Consider the following 16,425-nt stretch of genomic DNA (forward strand, 5'->3'; position numbering starts at 1 on the left):
GCAAACAATGCTAACCATGCTCATTTTATATATCGTTACCTTTTCTCATTCTACACAAATCCTGATAATGAAAACTCAGGATGTGTAGTAAACACTTTCTGACTTGGAATCCTGTTGTAATAGCCTTCTTCAGGAAATTCAGACATTCTTTTCATAGACTTATAAGTGATTCATTGCATTCTTAATTTCTTCAGATGCTTTATCTCATTACTGATTTTTAAATTTCTTTTATGACTATCAAAGTAATATAAGTTTGTTATACAATCTTTGAAAAGTATGGCAAAAGTCATCCATATCCCCCATCCAGAGGCACATGCTTATTCCCTGAAGCTAATTATGAGGTGTAGTAATTAAAATGCTATTCAAAATATTCTATAGATGAAGAAACTCCATTTCAACAAGTTCATCTTTGCTTGTTTTTTCAAATGCACTGTTTGTGTTCACACAACTCATGTGGTCTTTGAAATCTGGGACTTTTACTGATTTTCTTTGAATACAGATTATTTAACAATTTTACATTGCCTCATCAACAAAGTATTTTGCCTGAAGTTATTTCTAAATTTCAAGAAGTTATTTAATTAATTGCATACCAATTTCTAAATTATTCAAAAATAACAGAAAGATTATTAAGACATGGAAGATCAGTATTAAACAGTGGTATAGGCTTTTCCTACTTTGTGAGTGGCAATGCTGAATTTGTTAAGTACTGATATTTTGTCCTTCCCTTTTTACCTCCCTGTCTACTTCCTCATAGTATAACTCTTTAGTCAAATTTATATACTCTCTGAAAATAGGAAATCTTTAAATCTGCCTATAATTAGAATTATTAAAAATCAGAGAGTTGGCTATTAAAAACAAATATAAGAAGTTTATAGCCATGGAACACAATACTTGAAATATCTTCTCTCATGTGCATTTATCCTAAGTAATATTGGCTTTAAAATTATATAAAAATTAATAATTTATTTAAAAATTAAAGATAATATTTTTATATATTTAAAAATTTTTCTTTTATACTGTTTTCTGAAGAAGAGGTAGAAGTTTTACTCCCCAAGTTTCACTCTGGAGAAGATTCTCTAAGAAAGAGAATTATATGTGCTGTCTGCATCTAAAAGATAATCATTCCAGATGTTGTCGTAGTTACTAAGAGAAGAATGGGTCTTATTTTAATACATGCAGTATGGTAAGTATTTATGTTAATTTTGCATAAAACATTCAAAGAAAATGTTAGAATATCCCTTGTCATCAATGTGAATTTGAGTTTCAGGGCATTATGCATTTTAAAATTATGTATGTTGAAACATTCTAGCATCTAATATTGCTGACTATGCTGCCTTTTTTTTCTGCTCGTGTATCTTTGAGCTTCTAATGGAATGCAAAAAAGAGAAGGAAGAAAGGGCGTTTAATGAATCACAAGACCATGACTTGGAAATGTGATTACGTCTGTGCTGACGAACAAAAGCACAGGAAGACTCTACTTCAATGGCATGTGATTAAGAGAGGCATAAACTAACCATTATCAATTGCCCACATGTTTCCAAGGATGGGCCCTGTTTGTCTCCAGCGAATCCTGGTGTCCTGGGTTAGCGCTGCGTTAGGAAGGGGGATCGTTATTCGGTTCCACCTGCAAGAAATTTAGCACAAAACAGCTCCGCTCACTGTTCACATCTTTTCCATTTATTTCACATGCTTTTGATGTTCTAGTCTCTGTGCTTAGGGTTAGCACTAAAGTTTGATAATAAACTTTAAAAAAATTTAAATTCTTTATTGTTAAAAGTATTACATATGTCTCCCCCCCACCATGGCCGCTCTCACCCCCCCAGCACATGCCCTCACCCCTCTAATGTCTGTGTCTATTGGTTATGCTTATATGCAGGCATATAAGTCCTTTGGTTGATCTCTTACCTCCCCGCTCGCAACCTTCCCTCTGAGATTTGAAAGTCTGTTCAATGTGATAATAAACTCTTTAAATTTACTTATGGAGTTAATTTGTTTATAGTTTTAAAACAAACATGTCACTTACAAAAAATAACCATATCATCCATATACATTCTTAATAGCAAATGATATTATTTTGTTTTTAGACATTAGTTTTAGGAATTTTTACATGAATAACTCAGAGTTAAGGAGTAGCTATAATAATAAAAGTGTAATATGCTAATTAGACCACATGTCAGAACAACCTTCCCAACGAAGCCTCAGTGGCGCAGGCTGGGGCAGAGGCAGCTGTTTTGGTGGGCAGGGCCCGAGCCCCTTGTACAGATTTCGTGCATAGGGCCTCTAGGTCTATGATAAGTATCTGTGCAGAGATGGGGTGCCCACTAGCATTAATTACTTTTTATTTTTTGCTATCCCCTAGTCCTATGCACATTTAAAGAGAGGCTAAGAAAGAGAATAATCTTCAACTTAATTTTCTCTCCTTGGAAATGTTTTTACTATTTACCTAGTGCTTATTCTATAAAATGGCATTTTACATAGTCATTTTCAACTCTCTTAACTGCCCTTAAGGGGCTGTATCACTTCCCTTAATTTATGTGGAAAAAAGCAGAAAGTTAGAAATAAATAAATATCATTACACAAGTAGATGGCAGAATCAGGACTTGAGCCTAGGTTTGATTCCAAAGCTTACCTTTCACTATCTATGTCACAGTGTTCCATAACTAAGTATTTTGGCAATAAGCCTTCTGGCCATAACTACGGAATGACTATATAGAATTTGAATTTATGTAATCTAAAATATAACAGCCAAGTACATAAAGAATGAATGATCCTAGCATTATACTCTTACATCTGATATACCAGAGTTAGTGTTTTGTTGTTTTTATTTTTCCTTTTCACAAGATCACTTCTAAATCAGTTAAAAAAGAGAGGTCAGCTCCCATGCTTATTAAGTAAAAAAAAAAAAAAAAAAAAAAAAAAAAAAAAAAGTTTCAGGCTTACTCACTGATTTTGAGTCTGCAACATGGATTAAAGTCTCTGGATATCTCAGGATTTACTCACCCACTGTAGTTTTCAGAGGAGTAGATGGTGCTGTGGGGGAGGTGGGGTCCAGCACAGATCTCAGGCAAACACTCAGTGTGCAGGAGGGACCAGGAACGCCCGTGGTTGGTAGAAAACTCCAAGCTGACACTGATAACACCAACATAAGCACAAGAGAAAAATATAACAAATAAAATGCAATTACTTGTCTCTTGTTAGGTACATCAGACATCTATAGAACGAGGGTAAAAGTTTTTAAGATGCTGCTTCTGAAAATATTATTTTACCCTCCACTGAAGTCTGACTAGCTTTCAAAGGGCAAGCAGTTACAATTCTGCTATAGAAACAACCTCTGTTTTAAAGACAACAAATGGTAACTGGAGTTTGTGCTCCCAAGTTTGATAGATGGCAAGGCAATTACCATGTCTCACACTGCCGCCACCTCAACGCATGGATGTGAATGACAAAATCTTTAGAAAGGATGCGAGCAGCACTTCAGCAAGTGAAGCTGAGAAATCATAGCTGTTGAAGTGCTAATTGATTTCCGTTCCTATTATTAGGGGGTCACTAACCAACATGAGTTCCAGTTTTTTTTTTAGTTGTTTTCTCTTCTCACAGCGATCTGTTGGAATGGATGGCTGCCACAGCACATGCAAACTCCTCTGGTACCTAAGACCAAGCTCGTAGTATAAAATTATTCCTATTTGAAATCTATTCAATCATGCTCTGTGTTAACTGAAGAACTTTTCAGTTTATAAATGGGTAAATTAATAAGCTGAAAAATCCAGCTGAAAACCTACTGAGAAGTTGCTCTGATTTAATAGTCAAGTTCATTTTTAATTAATTCACACACTCAAAAATAGGAATTCCTACCTGTTCCCAGGTTGATGTGTTCCACATCCCAGATTAATGGAAAACTGTATCATGTGTGACATCGTAGACGGGAGAACAGGTAAGACATGGAAAAAATCTACTGCCCAGACATTCGTATTATACCCTTGATGGTTTTTTTGCTTGAGACAAAATTTGGTAGCAGGAGTCTGAATTTCAGGATTGATGACTACAGAAACCAAAGATGGAACCTTCAAAACAAAGGAAACCAAAATCACTCATAATCCTCCTTATATGAGTCTGCGTAAATTTTCCTAGAATCAATCTTGCAATTACAATGTACAAAACTGCCATTTTTAATTTTTAAAACATATTTTTATTGATTTCAGAGAGAAAAGAAGAGGGAGAGAAAGATAGAAACATCAATGATGATAGAGAATTATTAATCGGCTGCTTCCTGCATGCCTTCTACTGGGGATCAGGCCTGCAACCTGGACATGTGCCCTAAATGGGAATTGAACCATGGTCTCCAGGTTCATAGGTTGATGCTTAACCACTGAGCCAATTCTTAAAAATCCTCATGTGAAGATATGTTTATTGATTTATGTGTGGTGTGTGTGTGTGTGTGTGTGTGTGTGTGTGTGTGTGTGAGAGAGAGAGAGAGAGAGAGAGAGAGAGAGAGAGAGAGAGAGAGAGGGAAATACTGATGTGAGAAGAAACATCAATCAGTTGTCTCCCGTACATGCCCTGAGCCAAGATGAAACCCATGACCCTTCTGGTGTACAGGATGACACTCCAACTAACCGAGCCACCTGGCCCTCTCTTCCTAAAGATAAGTTAGTGTAAGGTCTTTAAAAGTTATCAAGGCATCTGTATCCATATTATACACCTTGGCATAAGACAAAGACAACTTGACATTTACACTTATCATCACGAGTCCTCTTTTTAAAAAAATATTTTTATTGATTGAGAGAGAAAGAAGGTAAAAGAGGGATGAGGGAAAGAGGGAGGGAGAGAGAAAGAGAAACATCAATGTGAGAAACATTGATTGGCTTCCTCCTAATGCCCCCTGCTGGGGATTGAACCCAAAACCTGGACAGATGTCCTGACCTGGGAATTGAACCAGTGACCTTTTGGTACTTGGGATGATGCTCAACCAATTGAGCTGCACCCGCCAGGGCTCATCAGTGCTTTTTTAAGCTGAATTTGTATAGTACAAATAATGCCAAAGTCATTATTCTGAAAACAGATTTTAAGCAGAAACAGCCTGAGCCAATGAGTTAACCCATGATAATTTACAGAAGTGATATGGTCTGAGGCATGCAGATGCCCATAGCAGGTGTAACCCTACTGAGTCACAGATGGAAAAGTAGTCCATTATTAAGTAGTTAAACTTGGGTGACCCTAGCATGTAATTGTTCCATATTATAGCCTCAATGTTTCCTCCTATCTTCCTAACTGAAGCCACGAGATGCTAAATGCTGGTGTGTTCAAGCTCTTTAGAGTACCTAGAGTGCTATTAATGTGGAGAGGAGGCTAACTAACAATGTATGAGTTAGTGTAGTCTCACTACAATGAAATCTACTATTGGAAAGGAATAATTCTATAACTTATGACAGGCATCACATATAATTCTGAAAATGCTTGTAAACAACCAGAGCCGACACCTGTCCTAAATCCAAAAGGCAAAGGAAAAAGGTCAATCTTAATATCCCTAATTGTCAGAGAGAAAAAGCAAAGTAATAAACATCTTTACTTCTATTAGAAAATCTCAAAATACTAAAAAAAGTTCCTATGTCTGATAGCAAGACTGTGAAGGCTGCAAGTAGAGCTACTTTTAGGACTTTTTTGGGATCAAGAATAACTGTCAATCAGTGTATTGGACTCTACCTTATTGGATATGATGGGCTACAATTCATTCATCCTGAATAAACATAATATTTCTTTGTATTAGGGGAAAAATGAATGTTAAAATGTTCATGCCTCTTTTAAACTAATCTGGTAACTTCCTGGGCTGCTAGAAGAGAAAGTTATCCTTTATCTAACTTGGTCTTAGTGATTTTGAACTTGACCTCTGTGTTGGGGCCATTTGGCACACGAATTGGCATGTATACCTTATATGAGGAATAAGAAAGGGTATCCAGTGTAATATGTTCTTTTCTTCCTTCAATCTTTGCATACAGGATGATATCATTTTCATGAGAATCTCCAGGGTCACAAATTCCTCCTGCACAAAATAAAAATTCTAAACTGTTAGTACCAACATGCATCCATAAACATGTCAAATCAAATATAGTGTTACATTTCAGAATATTTTTACAGGACCTATACGTCACCTAAGAAAAACACTAAACAAAGGTAACCAGACTTAAAGAAAAAAATGTATGAAGATAGTTCAGCTAGGCCATGCTAAAGATCAAAGACTGGACATTTGTGAAGCCCGAAATACATATTTGCTTGATGAGATTACTAAACTAATATTCTACAACAAGCTATGGCCTCATGTCCATATTTTAACCCACATTAAAATGATGTGCTACTTTTCAATAAGTCATTATGTTCTTATATTTAAGGTCTTTATGGCCAAAGTTTAGAAACTATTGATTACAGTTTTTAGAAAAGTGTGATAACTCACTACATTAAAGATTTCTAAAATAATGTTATTTTAACTGTTGCATTTAATATCTCTAATATTTCAGCACGTATGAGGTGTTCGTGTTTTAAATGTAGTTCTTTTACATTTTTCAGTTTTATTTTTGGTACATCATTTGATTGTTGTAGAGAGAGTATTCCTTATCACTCTACTTTAGAGACATAGGAAATGATTGAATCAGGATTGAGAGGTAATTAAGAGCATCCTGATGATGAAACTGAATAAGAGGACAGCTACTTGATAATTAAGTGGTGGAAAAGCCCTGTGTTTATCTTACATCATTTGGCCCTTGAACCTCTAATCTTCTCATTACTGCATTTGGCCAATAATCTGTATTATTTGCTGTCATTAGCAATTGTTGGCATAACCTGAATTTGAAAGGACTTCATGTCTAACTAGAAGTCTCTCCCCACCTACCATTATCGTTCATTACAGTACCAACCATAAAAGTAGGAGTGAAATTGGGGAGAAATCAATGATAATGTGATGCTAAGAAAGCTGGAATCTAATCAGTTTAAGAACATAAAAGCAGAAGTAACTTGGATGGTGGTATTTGTGGAGCATTGAAATCTGGCATGTTACATATGCTAACCTATGTAACTTGGCATATCATAAATACTTATTAAATTGAGTAATCTGAACTGAGAACAGAGGAGCCAGATATAGTGATAATGAGGTCTTCATTCGGTGAAGAAAATACTATGATTTTGACATATGCTATTGAATTTTTAGCATTTTATTACGTAATTCTTGTAAAACTTTATTTACTTATTTATTTTAGAGAGAGAGAAGAAAGGATAAAGAGAGAGAGGCAGAAACATCAATTTGTTGTTCCACTTATATATGCATTCACTGGTTGATTCTTAAGTGTCCTGACTGGGAATCAAACCCATAGCCTTGGTGTATGGGTATAATGCTCTAACCAACTGAGTTACCTGGTCAGGGCTCATTATATACCTTTATGTTATATAGTTAGTAAAGCCACTCTAAGTCTCTGGGAGAAAGGTCTACAAAAAAACTAAGCTCCCATTTAAAAAATGTAACTTCCTTACTGAGCACCTATTAAAGACTTACCAAAAAAGAACAATAAAATGTGAAAAGTAACAGACAGTGAAGGTTTAAAGTGCCACAACCATAGACACAGGAACTGAATCATCAGTAATCTCTAATTTCATTAATTTGTTCCTTGTGAATTTCCTTTGCTGTCTTAAGAACAGTTCATTTACTGCACCTGCTTTCACACGTCGGAGCTCATTCAGCCCAGAATGACAGAATAAGAAAGTCCAAAAGGAGTCAAGACTTTAAAACGATGACAGACTTTATCCGAATGATACCTCTGGGGGCAATTTATCAATTCTGTGAAGTTTCAGTGACAGCAGCTTCCACAGAAAGACTCGGATTCTTCTTTAGCTTCAGATGCTTTGATGTGCTGTAGAAAGGTATGACTCAAGGGGCATTTTGTACAGCAATTAAAGCACAGAAGATTTCAATAAAAGAAGATGGCCTGTCAGTTTTAAAGTATTTTAAATCCTGTTTTAAGGAGCTTGTAAGGTGTTTATATTAGTAAAGTTATTTTGTTATTTGCTGTGTGCAGGACATAGCCCTGACAAAAAAAAAGTTTGCTAAGACCAATATACATGAAAGACAATAGGTAGCAGTAAATTGTGTTGTGTACTTTAATTGCAGGCCAAATTCACAGAAAGGAGATCTGGGTTGGCTAAGAGAGCTGGGCATAAGGGAGATACTCAATAAATTTTGTTAAAGAAATAATAAAGGAAAGATGTATGTTAGGGTATTTTTGTCTTCTTAACTGTATTCTGGCTCTAAGAACAGTGCTAGACACTGGTGTTTAATGAATTTGTGTTGAATAAGTAAATGTACACTGAGTGGCCAGATTATTATGATCTCTATACACATAATAATCTGGCCACTCAGTATGTATCCTATATAATAAAAGGCTAATACGTAAATTGTCCCCTTGATCAGGAGTTCCACTAGCAGGCAGGCTGGCCAACCACCCATGTCCCCTCCCCTGGTCAGGCTGACTGGACCCCACCCATGCATGAATTCATGCACCAGGCCTCTAATACACACACACACACACACACACACACACACACACACACACTGAGTGGCCAAGTTATTATGCATTCAGAGATCTGAATAATATCCTGGCCACTCAGTATATTGACAAAGGAAATATACCTTGAATCAAATTTCCAAAAATGGTAGTCATAGTAGATTGGTCTAAACCAAGGGGTGAAACCAGGAAGAACAAAGAGACAGGTCCTGAGAGGAAGGGAATGCAATCTGGCCAAGAGTAAAAATCAGCCGCTGATTTTCCTAGAAGCCATGTTTAATGAAGGATTACTTATCAACTGTCTATCATATCTTAAATCTCCTCCCATATTGCTTTCTTCTTCTTCTGCATCAGCTACTAAAGTTTTAAAGTTTTTTCTATAGGTCCAGTCTTATCCTACTGCCACATTCTACCATATTCTATCCTAAAAAACACCTTTGCTGGATTCTGCTTTCTCCTCAATACTCCATTCTTTTCTTCTGTTTTTTGGATGAAATTCAAATTTAAATAGGCTTTCCCTTCCCCAAATCTGCCAACTCTACCCTATCTGACTGGTTTCCTGTCTTCTAATTTTCTCATTGTTTCAGTCTTTACTTCCTACTCCTTCCAGAATTATCTATCTAAAACACGTATGAGAATATTTGACAGAACTGACAGGAACTATCTGATGGCTCCATGTGACCTAGAAAAAGAGAACTCAAACTCCTTTGTATGATATTAAAGAAAATCACTGCTGTCTCCAGTTTGCTTCTCTAGCTCCATTGTGTCTCTTTCCATTCATTTATTTTGGGAAAATCACCCAGCTCCAAACATGCCATGTACTTTTTCGTGTATTTTCTCAAAATGTTGGCTTAGAATCTAATGTCTCTCCTTAAAATTAAATCACGTCCACCCTTCATGACCCAGTTCAAACACTATCTCCATGAAGCTTTACCCTAATCCACTCCAATTACCCAGAGCTTCCCCTTTTTTCCATTTTCAAGCTTTTTTATTCCGTTATAGCCCTCTGCATTCTTTTTCATAGATGACATGTGTGGGCAAGAACTCTGTATAGGTAACCTTTATAATAAAATATGAAGATATATTAAGTTTTAACTATTTAGTAGGCACTGTTTAAAAAATATATTTTTATTTATTTCAGAAAGGAAGGAAGAGAAACAGCAATGATGAGAAAGAATCATTGAACGGCAGCCTCCTGCAAGCTCCCTACTGGGGATTGAGCCCACTGGATTCAAACCTAGGACCCTTCCATCCATAGGCCCATGCTCTACCCACTGAGCCAAACTGGCTAGGGCTATTAGGCACTATTTTGAGTACTTTTCAGGTATTACCTCACTGATAAGCAACTCTGTGAGTTAGGGGCCATTTTTCCCAGTTGTAATCTCCATATATCTTAGCTCAGTGCTCTTTAAATTCAATAGGAACTCACTAATTTAAAAAAATATATGTTTTTATTGATTTTTAGAGAGAGAAGAAGGAAGAGGGAGAGAGAAACATTAATGTTAGAGAGAAGCGTTGATCAGTTGCCCCACGTATACACCTAGACCAAAAATCAAACCTATAATATGGGTATGCACCCTGCCTGGAAATAGAACCAGCGACCTTTTGGTGCATGATATGATGCTCAACCAACCAAGCCACACTGGCCAGGACATCATTAATTTTTTTAATTGAATGGAGATTCTTTTGTTTAGGATAATGTACCTTGGGCTCATTCAATTTAATTTTTACCTCATAAGTCAAAATTATTTTAATTGATTCACTAACAATCTGCTTTGTAGAAAGAATTAAAGATGTTTTAATCTCACCTAAAGATGACACTCTCTTATGTAATGGCACTGAATTGAGATGATTTCTATGATTAACTATGATTCACAATGGGAAAAAAAATCAAGATTTCAAATATATTATGTCAAAATTGTATAAAGAGAAGATATTTAAATTAGACTATCATATCAAATGTTTATTGCAATTTGTTGGGTGGTGGTGGAGGCTTAAGGTTTCCTGTGAGTACTTAATGGAATGAGAGGCAGTTTGGATTCTAATTATTTAAAGGAAATAAGCTCTGTGTCTTTAAATATACAAATAATTTCAGAGTCAAGGTGAGGATATTTTTATGATAGGGAGACTATATTATATTTAATATATTTATATAAATTCCATTACATTATTTCATTTTATATAAATTCCCTCTTATCAAACAGATCATTATTGAAAATGAGATAGAATCACATAGGCATTTGTGTTTGAGATCATGATACATTCTAAAGTTTAATGCGCCACACTGAACTGTAGGAAATGCAGAATGTACGAGAAGTAACAGCAGTGCTGAAGCCTACACTCAGGAGGCCTGTTTGTCCTGATGGACTGCCATCCATGTCAGAAGATCAAAGGTTGACAATGTTTATTTCCTGTTTAACTTCCAGGTGTTGCCTGTGCTTTTCCAGTCATTCAACAAAAGAAGGCATGTGACAGCTACTCACATTTCTGGAATGACATCCACTGAAAGAATATGCAACTGTGGCTGTTGTTGACGAAAATGACAAATTTGAGAGGTCATAAATTTTACCCCTTAAGTCCCCCTTGAGTATTTTTCCAAACTTCCAAATATTTATTTGCTCTACAATAATTTGAAGAAAAACCCGTCTTACAAATATCTTTTTATGTGTTTGCCAACCTATTAGAAAGTAGAGACTAATAAAACACTATAAAGTATTATAAACCTGTTTTATGTGTCACTTCCCATAATCAAAAAAAAGTATGCCCCATGAAAACAAATGACTCAGCTACACTGTTGTTTTTTTGGAAGCTACGGCTTTGGACAAGGGAGTGACTTTGTCCTCAGTTCTTTCCCATGGTCTTTTCATCTTGACCATCGAGGAAGTGGTGAAAAAGGTGTTATGGCATTTTGTCTTCAGGCCTAGTCATAGCATGCCAGGACTAGCTCTCTTACAGCATGGTTTCAGCAGGGCTCGTCTGAAGCAGGTATGAGCATCACAGGATTTTGCTCCATCAGTAGAACTCATATTTCCTGAACTTGCGTTTTATACTGTAGACAACAAACACTCTTACTTCCTCAGGAAGAGGTGCTGGCTTTGAAATCTGCTCTAGGTCAATGAAATTTGTTCAACATGTACTTACCCATAACAAAGTAAAACCTCAGGTTCCCATAACCGGTAGTGTCCATGTACGGAGTGCATAATTTCCTCTCTCCGTCTTTGAGGAAGACAAGGGATAAGCCTGATTCTATTGTTCCACATTCCGTACCAATGACGGCGCCCAAGATGTCCCATCTTAAAAAAAGTGAGAATCGTTAAGAATTAGAAAATTAAGTCAAAGGTTTAAAGAGTATGATCTATTCCTTTTTATGAAGAACATTTACTTAGTTCTGGATAATTCTGAAACAAAATGCAGTACTACAGATTTCAGATAATGAACAAACTTTTGAAAAATTGGTCTTTATTGTTGAAAGTATTACAGATATTCCCATTTTTTCCCCATTGACCCCCTCCACCCCACCCCACCTACTCCCCAGGCTTTCACTGCCCTATTGTCTGCATCCATGGGTAATGCATAAACGTATATAAATTCTTTGATTAACCTCTTCCCTCTGAGATTTGTCAGTCTGTTGATAATGAACAAATGTTTAAACACATTCTATTCACAATTATGTTTTTTTCCATAGAAGGATAAATTTAATCAATGCTATGTATACAGTGTCTACTAAATGGTAGTCTTTATTCTCAAAATAATTATAATTGAGGTGGGAAATCAAATAAGAAAACAGGGGACCATAAAAAATAGTATCATAATGTCACAAGTACTCAGGTGGTATTTTCCACATTAAAATTTATAAAGAGAAAAACTATATAATATCTGGCAAAATAAAAAGGATATGTGATTTAAACTGAATCTTGTCAAATAGGCATTTGGATATGTAGAAGAGAATAAAATACTACATAAAAACTCTTATTTCTCCTTAGTATTTATATCTGGTCATGTCTAATTCTGCCATGGTTAGTCACACAACCAACTTGCCTATGGATGGAGAAAACGGGGGCACACAGAGGTAGGTGACTTGGCAAAAAGTAACTGCCAGTTTGGTTCTGAAGCTGAGATCTTCTGACTCTCGGTTCACTGTCATTTTAGTAGTTACGTTTCTAAAGGGCATACTGTGCCAGGACAATTATCTTGAACTACTCCAGTTTATAATAGATTTGTGATAAAAATGTTGAGAAAATGCCTATTATGTTTCATTTAAATTGATTATTCCAATCATTCAGGAACACAATACCCCTATTTTCCGTCGTATGAGACGACCTTTAAAACAAAAAAAAGTCAACCAAAAATAGGGGGCAAAAGACCAAAATTGCACAAAAATTACCTGCAGATCTTGATGGCAAAGTAAGTCTTTTATTTGAAGTGGGGGGTAGTCTTATACAGCGAATATAGGCCTAAACCTATGTTTTAACTGTAAAATTAGGGGGTCGTTTTATATGCTGGAAAATACAGTAAAAAACTTTGAGGAAGCTCTTAACGGTAATTGACCACTGTCAATTAACCAGTAACCTCCCTTGACTCATATAAGAAAATTTCACACTGGTTCATTGATCTTCATTTATCACAATTAAACCACTCAGCCTACTGACCTACAAAATAAGTTAAGGTTACAAATGATGCATATGATAGCTGCTTTTAGGCATTGATGTATGTTAGAGCATTTTTAAAGTTAAAAATTAAATTAAAAAAATAGCATTGTCATGGATTTAAAAAACCTTTTATTCAAGGGAGAATTGAGATTAGTAGTATTCTTCTCTTAGTTAGTTGTAAATGAATAAACTTATAGATTAATATAAATGGATTATTTTCATGACCTCTACCACAGAGTTATGAGATATAATTCAGACTGTACATTTCTTTTCAATCTTTAAAGTCCAACATATTCCAATTCTACTCTACATTGGTCTATTTTTCCACTATCTATTGGAAGTTAAAAAATGAAGTTATTTTCTTTAGAAACCCAGATATTTATAATCAAGTGAAATGGACATTTTAGTCCACTTTGAAGAGAAAGCAGAGAGAAATCTGAGAAATAATTTTGTAAGAGTCTCATCACTTTGAATAAATTATCCTGCATTTATTAAAAATTCAGAAGGAGCCTTTTGTAGCACAAACTCACTCATTTATGAATTTCTATAAACATTGGCTTGAACTTAGCTGAAGGCAAAGCATCCTTCAGGGGATCCTGGAGCTCCATCAATCACTGAGGGAAGTTCACTGTTGGACTTTAGACTTCTGATCTAAGGTTGCAAAATTGTGTTTAATTCCAGTTACAAAAATAATATGGTCTATGACTCTCCCCTAATTTAACAATTACATGAAAGTAAATGGCAACTAAATCTTTGAGGCCAGCAGTGGCATTGGAAGGGCTCCACAATATTAGCAATATCTAGGATGGCATGAGCATTTCCCTGAAAAGAAGTGTTAGTTCTCTATGGTTTAAATTATGTTTTCTCCAAGGAAATGTGGTTCTATGTGAACTGCATTTGAAGAAATGTCTGCCTAGGGGGGAGGGCTCTGTACAACATAGCAATTTATATTTATTCTTTGATGACTAACTCTAAAAATAAAGTCCTCAAATTATTTATTATGAAAACAGCAGTATCTATTATTTATTATAGAGTGGGATGAAGTTGGAACACAGAAAAAAGCTTCATAATCAATAAAATGCCTTAAGGCAACTTTTCCCCCTTAGAGGTAGCAAGATCACAATAATATTTAATTTGTATTTTTAAACTACAACTTTCTATTTTTTATGTCAAGAAAAAGGGATATTTTTTTGTAAGCAGTTTCTTCACTGGAAAGCTGATGATTCCCCTTATCAGCTGTTTTGGAATGGTTTGAGAATAAAATTGCTTTAATTGGCTCAAGTATAAATTCTTGTAAGAATGATATGGAGAAGTAGAACTTAAATGTTCTTATCAAAAAATAAAAAAAGATAAATATATGAGGCGATGATGTGTCAACTGAAAAATGGAGGAAACCCTTTCACAATATATCACCATGATATATACTTCACCTTACAATTTTAAATTTCTTAGTCAATTATTATACAGCAATTTAAATTATATCTTAATAAAGCTAAAGTTAATAAAATGTTCCTTCATGAGCCTAAAAAAGGATCATATATATTCTTGAAGGGAAATTTGGCAGTAACTATAAAAAAATTACATATATACAAAAATGTATACATATTTTAATAGCTGATATCTCTCAACTTTGAAGATGAAATTTATTTTAATAAACACTGCCTTTATAATTATTCAAAATGTGTGTATACATTTTGGGGGGGACACCTTATATATATGTATATGTATAGATACATGTCGATTCTCTAAATTTAATTTTAGGAATTTTTATTTCAGAAATACTTTAACAAGTATAAAAAAACTTATTATGATATTCTTTGTCTATTAATAGGGGTGGTTAGATAAAAAATGAAATTCTTGTCAGTTTCTATTTTTGGTACAGTCATAGAAAAGTCTGAATGAATATATGCTAATATATATACATACATACATACATACATATTATGTTGAACTATTCCAGTTTATTTTATATATATACATATACACATATATACATATATACATATATTGTACATACACATATACATATTTGTGTGTGTATATATATATATACACACAAATGTGTGTGTGTGTGTGTGTGTATATATATATATACACACACACACACACACACACACACACACACACACACACATTAGAGGCCTGTTGCATGAAACTTATGTTCTTGGGGGGTCCCTCAGCCCAACCTGCGCCTTCTTGTAGTCTGGGAGCCCTCAGGGGATGTCTGGCTGACGGGCCTAAGCTGGCATTTGGATATCGTTAGTGCTGCTGTGGAGGTGGGAGAGGCTCCTGCCACCGCCACTGTGCTGGTCAGCAGTAAGCCCAGCTTCTGGCTGAGCAGTGCTCCCCCTGTGGGAGCGCACTGACCACCAGGGGGCAGCTCCTGTGTTGAGCTTCTGCCTCTGGTGGTCAGTGCACATCATAGCAACTGGTCATTCCACTGTTTGGTTGATTTGCATTTAGCCTTTTATTATAGAGGAATAGAGATCTGGTGCATGAAAATTCATGGACTGGAGTTGGGGGTGGTCCCTCAGCCCGGCCTGCCCCCTCTCACAGCATGGGAGCCCTCAGGGGTGGAAGTCGACCCAGCAATAGGGGAAGGCAACGCCCCCATCACACCTCTGCTGCTGCCACTGCTGGCAGTGAAAGCCTCAGCTGGCCCTGGTTACCTAAGCCTTGCACAGCCTTGGTGCCTGGGCAGCTGCTATCTGAAGCTTACCTGCACCTTGGGCCTGCCCTGGGCAGCTGGGCAGCTGACATCTGAGGACTGCCTGTGCCTTGGGTGGGCCCTGGGGTGACTGGGCAGCTGTCACCCGAGGCTTACCTATGTCTTAGGCTGGCTCTGTGTGGCAGGGGGACTGAGGGAACTGGGGGACTCCAAAGGCAGGTGAGCAGAATGGTTGGATCTGCCTGGGGGTGGGCCCGGCCATACTGTGCACCTGCTGCCCCAGCGGGGCTGAGGGAAATTGGGTGCCACCATCTTGTGGCTGTGGACACTGCCCTCTTTGAGGGCCTGGCAGTCAATTAGCATATTCCCTCTTTATTATATAGGATTATATAGGATACCAACATTTTAACTGTAGGAAACATGATATGCAAGGGAGACTTTTTTATTTTAAACATTTGTTTTAAAAAAGCAAATAATATTCAAATAAAATGAAGTTTAAAAGGTATTTAATTTATATACATCATAATTCAGAATGAAAAGTTAAATGATCTCATTATAGGTTAAT

General features: G+C 36.1%; 1 protein-coding gene across 3 annotated transcripts in view; it reads right to left on the reverse strand.

The window, feature by feature from the left end:
* The window catches only part of RELN (reelin), a 372,425-nt gene that overhangs the window by 143,664 nt on the left and 212,336 nt on the right, over positions 1–16,425 (reverse strand). For all 3 annotated transcript variants that reach the window (XM_036429656.2, XM_036429655.2, XM_036429657.2), the window contains exons 12-16: positions 11,685–11,836; positions 5,925–6,037; positions 3,853–4,061; positions 3,001–3,129; positions 1,515–1,624 (exon numbers count right to left, since the gene is read on the reverse strand). In XM_036429656.2, the coding sequence (XP_036285549.1) occupies positions 1,515–1,624; positions 3,001–3,129; positions 3,853–4,061; positions 5,925–6,037; positions 11,685–11,836 (713 nt within the window). The remainder of the gene's footprint in view (positions 1–1,514; positions 1,625–3,000; positions 3,130–3,852; positions 4,062–5,924; positions 6,038–11,684; positions 11,837–16,425) is intronic.

Source organism: Pipistrellus kuhlii, unplaced genomic scaffold (genome assembly GCF_014108245.1).
Source record: "Pipistrellus kuhlii isolate mPipKuh1 unplaced genomic scaffold, mPipKuh1.p scaffold_m20_p_10, whole genome shotgun sequence".
Lineage (NCBI taxonomy): Eukaryota > Metazoa > Chordata > Mammalia > Chiroptera > Vespertilionidae > Pipistrellus > Pipistrellus kuhlii.